General features: G+C 39.4%; 1 protein-coding gene across 2 annotated transcripts; it reads right to left on the bottom strand.

Moving 5' to 3' along the window:
- Positions 1-3,667: 3,667 nt before the first annotated feature.
- Positions 3,668-7,542, bottom strand: htatip2 (HIV-1 Tat interactive protein 2). Of its 2 annotated transcripts, none has more exons than XM_070903456.1 (7): positions 7,217-7,542; positions 6,478-6,667; positions 6,269-6,376; positions 5,540-5,677; positions 5,373-5,434; positions 4,619-4,855; positions 3,668-4,520 (listed from the first exon to the last, which is right to left on the bottom strand). In XM_070903456.1, exons 1-6 carry the CDS (start codon positions 7,339-7,341, stop codon positions 4,642-4,644), a joined length of 837 nt encoding a protein of 278 aa, XP_070759557.1. In that variant the 5' UTR covers positions 7,342-7,542; the 3' UTR covers positions 3,668-4,520; positions 4,619-4,641. The 2 variants fall into 2 exon arrangements, with proteins under 2 accessions (XP_070759557.1, XP_070759564.1); XM_070903463.1 differs by having other exon boundaries at positions 6,478-6,724; positions 7,217-7,331.
- Positions 7,543-9,948: the final 2,406 nt, after the last annotated feature.

Here is a 9,948-nt window from a genome sequence, read left to right as displayed (position 1 = left end):
TTCTGGACAAGCTCCAAGTAGGTTTAAAATCTGAAAAAGAAAAGCATTTTAATGTTATTTCATCACCAGTAGTGCACTGTAACAAGGTACTTGTACTTTACAATAACTTGAGTATTTCCATTTTATGCAACTTTATACTACATCTCAGTGGCTAATATTGTACTTTTTACTCCACTACATTTATCTGACACTTTTCATGCTATTCATAACTTTGGTGATTTAGAAATTCTCTTTATGGGTTGAGAAAATTCTACTTCTTCAGCTAAATAAACTATTCAAAAAAAAAAAAAAAAACAACAACCAACCACCACCTTGGATTAGCTGGAAAACGCATCTCAAAAGATGAAAACGGGGCCCGTTTCTCTTAAGCTCATGAAAAGTTTACTTTTCAGAGATGTGTAGTTCTCACAGGACAGGATATGCTACCAACATGATGATCTTATGGAATATGTTAATTATCTTAACCTTTAACAACTACAGCAGTAAGATGCAACATACACATAAATGCACCAGGAATATGAATCCAAAAACACCATATATATATATATATAAAAAATGGTAAGACACTGACTTGATACTTTACATTTGGCTGATAAAACTTATACTTTAGTAAGGTTTTGAATACAGGACTTTTACTTGTAGTAGAGTATTTTCACAATGTGGTATTAATACATTTACTTCATTAAAAGGATCTGCATACTTCTTTCATCACTGTAACCATGACAACTTTGGCATTTACATTCTTGCAAACAGATATAGCTACAAATACAGATAATTTGCTAAAAATGCATCCATTTAACCACCAAAGCGTACCTCTTGCTGGCGTTGCCACCAATATTGACGCTTGCCGAAGTTGCATCGGGCAGGTCGACTTAAACTCCAGACTGATCAGTTTGTAGAGGATTTGAGACAACCCTGTCATCATCTGCCGGTTGTAAATCTGGAGGAGATGCTGTAAAAGTATTGTTTTGATCCAAGGAAGGTCCAACTTCTGCTGAACTTTCAGACTGACCCTGGGGAACAGGCTCTGCACCTCGGCCCTCTGTCTGCATGGGTGAAGCAGACTTGGTGCTCAACTCTCCAGTGACTGAAGGAACAACTGATGAAGTAATACCTGTGGAGTTTAAATAAGGGGGAGTGGTTGTCCCTGTAGATGTCTGAGAGGGAGCCCTTTCACTGTCTGATGAATGGGTGTGAGCAGGGAGATCATCATCATCATCATCATCATTGGGAAGTCTTTGGAAAGGTTTGAATTTGCCTTGGACAGGGACTTGTGCTCTATCTGGCAGTGGATGTCTGCTGCTGGGTTGGCTTCCTCTGGAGTTGTAGTTAAGATTTAGCTGCCTTTCACTTGATTCTGGAACGGCAAACCCTAATTTTGTTAAATCCTGGCCATAACTGCCCTGATTCTGTTTTTCTGATTGAGAACCCGTTTCCAAGAACTTTCTACCTGTAGCAGAACTAGCTTGGGGCCGTGTTTTGTCAAAACCAGGCCTGAGGCGGCGGACATGGGCATATCCTCCCCTTGCTTCAGACATCATATCACTGCTATGGACCCTGGGACTCCATGTTGGATAAGACATCTGTGTGTCAACCTTTGCTGCTGACTTGCTGCCAGGAGAATGTCCTTTCAACAAGTTTGTTCTGTCACGATTGAAGCTGTTGAGGAAAACATGAGCAGAGTGATAGTCACTCACCTCAGGCCTGGTTGTGAGATGCGACTCCTGTGGGTGTAGGCGCTGTATGTTGGGTTTGGAGGGGTTTACGTGAATCCTATGAGACTCAAGCGTGAGACTAGACTTGACAGCTTGAATATCTGGACTTGCTCTGCTGTTGGGTCCAAAGCCTACTGGAGCTTTGTCTACCTGAACAGGTGAAAAACCTCCTGTAGACTTGGTTCTGGCATGATGGATACGGGGTGGAAGCCGAACTGCACCTGTGTTTAATACATAATCAGAGTTTGCTTGATCAATCTTCTGGCCATCAGGAAAAGCGAGTGCTTTGTTTCCAGAACGATTGTACAACACGGTACTTCGCCCTCGTGCAAGTGAGGCTGAGTTGAGGCCAGGTTTGAAATGGGTGACTTGGCTTTTTGGAGCATTGCGATATTGTTGCCCTCTGTCCACACTTGATGACTTGTCACCAGAAGCAGGGATTCTGAATATATGTGGTTCACTCCATCTTTTATACTCTCCGTCGTCATTGTGGACTCCCATTGGGGCCTGTCCTGCGTGGACACGTAGGACATAACCTGTTGAAACAAAAGGACATTGACAGATAATGTACAGATTGTCTATACAGCAGGCAACTAATTTATGTATATTAAAAGTTAATGGCTGTTAAAATTGCAGATTGACAGATCATTAAATACCTGCGTGGCTATTCTCACAATTTACATCAACAACCAGCAGCCAAAAACAAAGCACAAACAGCCTGCAAAGTAAGAGCAACAGAGGTTAAGATCATAAGTTAACAAAGTATAGTTACATGACCGTGAAGTATTCAAATAGCTACAATCAAAAGTGAATGAAAAGGACAAGTTACCCAAAACAATCTGTAGGGCTCATTGTTAAGCTTTCTTCAGCAGCACCATACTCAACAGTGAACACATGTTGGAACAAGTGGCACAAACTCCTATTTATAAACTCTCAACTCAGCTGTTCCTCATTTTGGACTAATTGCTGCATGGCCATAATGGCAACACCCAAAGCTGCAGGAAGGAGAGGAGGCTGTATGTTTTTCCCCAAACAATGACAGTAAATGCTCCTGCTCAATGCCACCGTTTGGGAGTTAAGTCATGTTGTTTCTGTGTTTTGATGAAATGTGCAGTAAACATAATATTTGTATGGATGAAGTATGCTGAGGGAAGACGCTGTAGACACGGCGCAAATGTTTTCATATTTTGGACAAAGACAGTCAGCTGTTAATTCTCAATATTTTGTTTTTATTTTATTGTAGACAAAACTGGATTTCAGTCGAAGGTTGTTTCACTAGAAAGATTACTTTAGATGGATTTATTGTTTCAGCTTAACCTCAGCCACTCAGTAAAAACACTGTTTTGTATGAACGATGTCTTCAGATACAAACCTATTGTCAGCCACTAAGATAAGAGCAAAACAAAAGAGGGAAAATAAATCTGACAGTATCACAGCCATTTGTAAAGTGTAGGGGATCATTTCGTTATTCAGCGTGTTTTTTTGTTTTTTTCTTCTAAGAGTTTGTCTAACAAAGTAAAGCTAGTCCTCACTTGTAAATTACGGGACTTTATCTCCCAGCTGAACTGTGCATTTGTGTGTACCCGAGGACAAGGTCATCATCCTTCAAGGGAATGAATGATGATGATCCCTGATTAATTTCTTGCAGAACACTTTACTCATAAATATTTCACCCCTATTTCTCAATAAACAGCAGACAGTTTGACTTGACATAGTAGGAAGAGTACAGGTGTTACTAAGAACATTGATGGCTCCATTATATTCTAGTGTCGCAGTGAGGCGGCAAGCGCAATACCAGGACCATGAAACAGCTAAAAGGAATTCAGCCATCATTAATTTCATTATTTACACCTGTGCTTTTCCTACTGTGACATGTCAAAATGTCTACTGTCAAAAAGGTTCATCAGAGATGAGCATCATCTGTTTCTAATGTAAAATATCACCCCAGAAAGCATGTTTCCATGGCACCACCAATGCAGACAAATGCCTGTTTATTTATCCAGAATAAAAAAAGAAAAAACACCTGCATCAGCATATAGAGTAAATGGTCCTTTACAGCACAATGAGTGTAACCACATTCAGTCACAAGGGGGCGCTACTAGATCAAGGAGAGGAAAGGCCAGTTTAAATGAATATCATCTCTCAAGGCAAAGTACAAAGCACTTACATAGAGCAAGGAAATACATCAAAACACAAGAACAGGCTGTATGGCAGTTAAGACCTTAACTTGTAGAACCACAAAATTCATTATCAACCAAGCTTATTTGAAATTGTTCCATTGCTGGTATCACTGTAAAAATAGAAATGAATATCTTCCATCGATGTTATAGATGCTGTTAAATATTAAATGAACAATTACTGTGTATTACCTGTAATATAGCCTAGCATAGCTATTGTTTACACACATGCAATGTACTGTATACTGCACAGATGTAGTGTAGCACATTAGATATTATCAATATTAATACAGCCATACACAGTTAAATTATTTAAAATAATTTAAATAATTTAATGAAAACACATTCAAAACATCCAATGTTTTAATATAGTGCAGAATAAACTTCAGCATTTACTTTAAGGCAGTAGTTCCCTGATGAATGATGTATGAATGTAATATTTTCAAGACCAAAGAAATGAAACCCAAATACATTTTCTTTTGAGATTAAATATTTTGCTACCTTCACAGGCTGTTTTCTGCAAAAATCCATGGATAAATGTAAGTACATTGTCAAGTAATGTGGAAATCCTTTGACATGATGCTGATGTGATTAGTATTTGCAGTGTGAAGTCATCTGTTGAAATGACCTGGAAAGAGAAAATACAATTAGTTTGCAGCCATAGTTCACACAAAAAGTCAAAAAGACATTTAAGTCATCCGTGTAAATGGGTAATATTTTTCTCACCTCAGTGTATTTCCTGCTCTTTCTTATTCCCTTTCACTCTTTCCCAGACTGAGGATGGCGTTGTTGTCCAGGATCTCCATCTTCTGCTCAGGTTGAAGCAGAGTGTTTGACACCATTGCTTTTCCCACCATTTGGATTGGGATGGACATGGACGTGGACACAGCAGAAAAGGCACTGAAGAATTTCCTGGCCAGCCACTCGCTAGGCCGACTCTCCTGCCTATCTACCAACAAAACCCTGTTGGAGAAAAGCACAAAGGTATTGATGATATATAGATTGTTTTGGGTTGGATTGGGTTATTGAATAGTAAACAATAACCCCATCCACACAGCAGATTTGACTTTTCTTTTTCTCCACTAGGGCGATTAACAACATTAATTCTCAATATGTTAGTAATCATTAGAATGATTTTGGTAGAGTGGTACAATCAAGTGTAATCAATAAATTCTATCATTCCCACATTCCCACACTCCAATGTGTTATGGAGTCATTTCCTGTAGCGGGTGGAGATAATGTTCACATGCCTAACAAAACTTACTGCACTTCAGTTGTAAGTGGACACATATCTGTGCAAATATTTGGTATTAGCCAAGGTGACAGGACGTCATTCTCAACTGTTTACACTTACACACAATACTTCTCTACATGATGCATTTCATGTGTGTATTTTTTAGATTTTATACAAATGTCTCATATGGTGACTATGGAAGTGTGTCTCATAAAATGACTGAATTAAGTTAACAGGTTCACTCACCCTGGTCTGTAAATGGCATATCTGTCAAAACCCAGCGCCTCAATATCTGCTTCCACTTGTCCCTGGAAGAAAATTGATTTCATGTTGATCTTTCAGCGATTGTCCGACGTCATCATTTAAAGAGACACACAGGTAAGCATTCATTAGAGGAAGGAAAATAAAAATACCTTGACTTTGAGGTAGAGGAAGTTGCTGTTTTTATCGGCTCCTCTGGACGACTCCAGGTGGAACTGTGTACAGCCTCCTGACTTGGCGAGCTCTGCTGATTTCAGAACATAGTCATGGTCAACGCGGATGAATCCTTCCTGAAATAAGAGAGAAGAGGAAAATATTTTAACAGCATTTTGACAACAGATGTCATAAAATCGTCATATTAAAATTAGTAAACTAGCTCACAGCATCAGATCTTAATACCTGAGCCCACCTAAACAATAAAAACAGTATTAGTTATTTCCACAATGTTCATCCAAGTGTAATTCTAAACACTGCTGCTTTGACATTGAATCTATGGCTTGAGATTGAAGAGTTGTGACCACGATATGTCCAGAGCAGGACATTTTACAGTTGACAATACTTGCCAGAGCTAAGATGGTGGACGCTATGTATTAGCGTTGCTGTTTCTAATCTAACTCAAACATATCTTTAGCATTCTGTCCAGCAATTTCCTGGTTGCTGACTGGACAACATCTACGGTGAGCCAACTTATTAGTTGGGCTCTACTGGAAATGTTAGTACATGGCAAAGAAATTGCTGAGTCATTGTTACTAACCAACAACCCCATCAAATCCCAACAGAAATGTATTGTATTCTGGTAATTTTGTGTTACAATACAACAGTAAAATCTTAATTAATTTGCCAGTAAAGAACCCACATTGGATTAATTAAGTTTAACTTACAGTCCCTGCTTTGGCTTTGGTTGTTCCCAGGCAGCAGTAGCCAACATCGTGGCCCTGGAAGGCAGCAGCATAATCATCAAGCTTCTCAAAGTCCACCACCTCTTGTACCTGGAGCCATAAAAAAAAACACAGTGTCAAGCAAAATGTCACTCTCACAATGATGAATTTCAGCTAATGGAGTCAACTGGCTAGAGAATCAACTCACTAACCAGGTTTTCATTTGCTTTGCCCTCAAAGGTGAGCTGTCGCCTTCCGATGAGAGTAATCTTGGAGAAGATGTTGCGCTGCAGCAGCTCTTGAAGCAGTACCTTGCCTGTTTCCCCAGAGGCACCAAGGATGAAACAGCTTTTATTTTGCTGCCTGAAGTTTTCCTCCAGAGTCTTCATGTCCTCAGCCATGCTGTGTGCCAGAACAAAGTGACTGCTCTCTTAGCACTGCGTGTTAATCCAGGTAAAGCTTAAGTCAAACAAACATTTATTTTATGTAGACAGAGTGTGCACATGTGAAACATGCTACGCAAACAGGCGTGTTTTCACACACTGGTATGGGCAATTAATTGGAATGAATGGTAAATTTGGTGGAAGCCAGTAAACGTGTATTAAACATAAAAAAATGGTATGTAGTAGATGCAATTTATGACGAATTTACGAGAAGATACATATAATTCAGAATCCAGTCCTAATTGTGTTTTACACGATGCTTACGTTTTCCAAAAAGAAAGGGAACTTTAAATGGACCAATTTCGTTAAGAGGTTTGGTTTGACGTTTGCCCAATAACATAATTGCGTCTGTGGTCCACAGGTCTGGATAGTAGATATGCTAAACAGCTAACAACATTTAGTTATATTCGCATTTAGCTACGTTACGTGTAACGTTAGCGTTATCTGGTGTTATATAGCAGCTAAATCAACGTTAATGTGCTGGCAGAGAAGCTCCGCTGTCCTTTACCTGGTATATTTAACCGGAACAGGGTCGTCGAAATAATTCAAAACCGCTGCAATGACAACAACTACGACAGTTAAGAGCCCGGTCGCTTTTCCTAGGGTGGTGTACAGTAGTTTCATAACAGACATTACTAGGAGCAACGCTTAAATTGCTAGAACACTTCCTGGTTGCTTCATCATACAGACGGTGTGCGCTCTTCCTGCTTCCTTGATAGACTGAGGACAAGATCAGAAGTGATCGTGGTCGTCGATATGTCACTTGATAGACGGCACGAGCTCACTGCAAGGCTTGTTTATTTCATTTATTTGGTATGAAGTCGTAACAGCTTAGAGGAAGAACGATCCTCATCCTCACTTTCCACCATAGAGAATGCGCTATATGGCGGCGCATGCGCACTTGAAATTTGAAAGACCAAAGATAGATCAAAGATACTCTGTAAGAGAAGATGACGCATTTCAAGCTAAGCTTTGTTTTTTTTCTTCTTTATTTTACATTAAATTTCATAAGTGAAAGCTGAAATTAAAAAAAATAAATAAAAGACCCTCTACCCTCCAAAAAAAAGTCAAATCTGGGGAAGGCAACAGAGCGTCAGCCCGTTAAACTTCCATATTTTTTTTTCTTTCTCAGCTATCAGACAACCAAACAAGGAAGAAATATCCTAGTGATTTAATCATGGCTAAAATGTCATCCAAGCTGCTGCACCGCAGATAGAAATAGATTTGGTCACGGCTCATAAATGCTAAGCTACCTGTTAACCAACTCTCTGCAAGCTGCTGATCAAATTTTTATGACCGCCACATCGTCTGACAAATTCAACACAAATACAGTTTAATGAGTTACAGTTTAATCATGTTTAATATTTCCGTGACTTTTGGAACTGTGTTAGCCATGTTCTAATACAACCTGTTTAATTGTGAAGTGGAACAAAATACAAAAGTTTTGGTAGAAGGTGGATTGTAAGAATTCTTAATAACACCTGTACAGGCAGATGTTAAGCTCTGACCGTCACGTTATCTGACAGATGTAACTTTGAGATTTCTCTGTGAAATAATAGATAGAGATAAGGAATCAATGCTGACAATCAATGATTGTCACAACGTATATACAGCATTTTAATTCCCTATGATCTGTCACAGAACATAACTTAAATACCTATTGGTGATTGCCTTTGGGGGGTGACTACGCATGACAGTCACCGGTACAGTCCGTGTACAGCATGAGTCTGTGTTACGTTATTTGACAGAAATCTATGCATTTTCCTACTATTTCTGACCACTTGATTAAAAAACAAACAAACCCTGTAATAAACCCTGGGGCAAAGAACGAAGCACTAGAAACAGCACATAGACTGTATCAGTTCTCACTGGGATTGTCTAATTTTTCTACAAACGAAAACTTCTACTCACAGTGGCTTTTAATAAAAGCTCAGCAGAAAACACATGTAGTAGCATCTGCAATCGGATTGCAGACCTGAAAAAGGATGTGATGTGACACTTCTGACATGTGTTAATACATAAATATTGATCAGAGTCATCTCAAAGAGTCTGTGAGACAAATATTGCAGTTAGAGTAAAGTGGGTGACGAAAACAAACTATACAACACACTCGGAAATGCATGATTGAATTTGTCCATTTTGCAGACTTAAACAGATGTGAATGGTAGATGGAGCAACTGTTCACAGGGCGTAAGTGTAATGTGACCTTTCCATAACACCCTTTCAACCAGAGAAGAGATACCAATCAGTGAAATCAGCTGGTACAGCTGCCACTTCCTGCTTCTGCTTCAGAGCATCTCTCTTGATTTCCTCATCTCCACTGAAGCCTGCTTTCTGGAGTATTTGTGCGGTACCTCAAGCCAGAGCATCCCTCAGTCTGTCAGAGCCCAGAGAGGTGACAACGAGGCTGCATACAACCCTTCTTCACTTTTAAAGCTTTTAGCACAAGTAGAGAACTGTTTCCAGCAATCACATCCATCACATTTCAATAAATGATGAAGATATATAAAATGTGCTCTGTTTTGGGAAGGCAGTGGAAAATAAATCTAAATGGGTCAGATGTTTGTATAAAAATCTGTGCGTCTGTTAGTACTTCCACCCAGAGCAGACAAGGAATAGAGATTCAATTATTAGTTGATAAATCAGTTATTCCAATGCCTAAAAATACATTTATAACGAATAATCCATTATAACCAGTTTGCCAAAAATCCATTAATACTGCTTTAACTTGATCTTTACATGTACATTTATTCCAGGAGGAAAAACTCATAGCAGCACTGGCACGACAACCAATTCCAGGATGCAAGTGGATGACAGATGCAGAAACAGATAACAACGGGAAACAATGGCACAATGAAAAGGACAAATATTGTAAATACTCATAATAGTAAACACATGAATGGTATGCCGTGGACATAGTACATATCTGTCAGACGAACTCAGTTTCAGAGTCAAAAGTCAGAGCAACTGAACACCCCCTAAAGGTTTTTTTCAGACCTCCAGTTGTTTAGCTTCTTATCTTGCTGCAGTGACGTATACTTCCGGGTGTGTTAGCTGCCTCGCGAGGAGGCTTTTCTGCTCGCGGAAACTGTTAGTATCACGTGCACGTGCCAGGTTTTATGTGCGCGGGTTTTGAGAATAAATAAACGTCATACACTCGCCACCCTACACACTCCATGTGTACGGGAACTGATGTGGATATTCTATATAACACATCACCTGTGGTGGCCACGCACTGAT

The sequence above is a fragment of the Enoplosus armatus genome, chromosome 1 (assembly GCF_043641665.1).
Source record: "Enoplosus armatus isolate fEnoArm2 chromosome 1, fEnoArm2.hap1, whole genome shotgun sequence".
Taxonomy (NCBI): Eukaryota; Metazoa; Chordata; class Actinopteri; order Centrarchiformes; family Enoplosidae; genus Enoplosus; species Enoplosus armatus.
This window is presented reverse-complemented; position numbering and strand designations above follow the sequence as displayed.

Excerpts from the sequence above, each read along its gene's own strand:
- htatip2 (XM_070903456.1), bottom strand. The coding sequence starts at position 7,341 with ATGTCTGTTATGAAACTACTGTACACCACCCTAGGAAAAGCGACCGGG. Across the intron at positions 6,668-7,216 it reads GTTCCGGTTAAATATACCAG|CATGGCTGAGGACATGAAGA; the intron begins GTAAAGGACAGC and ends TCTGGCACACAG. Across the intron at positions 6,377-6,477 it reads GCAAAGCAAATGAAAACCTG|GTACAAGAGGTGGTGGACTT; the intron begins GTTAGTGAGTTG and ends TTATGGCTCCAG.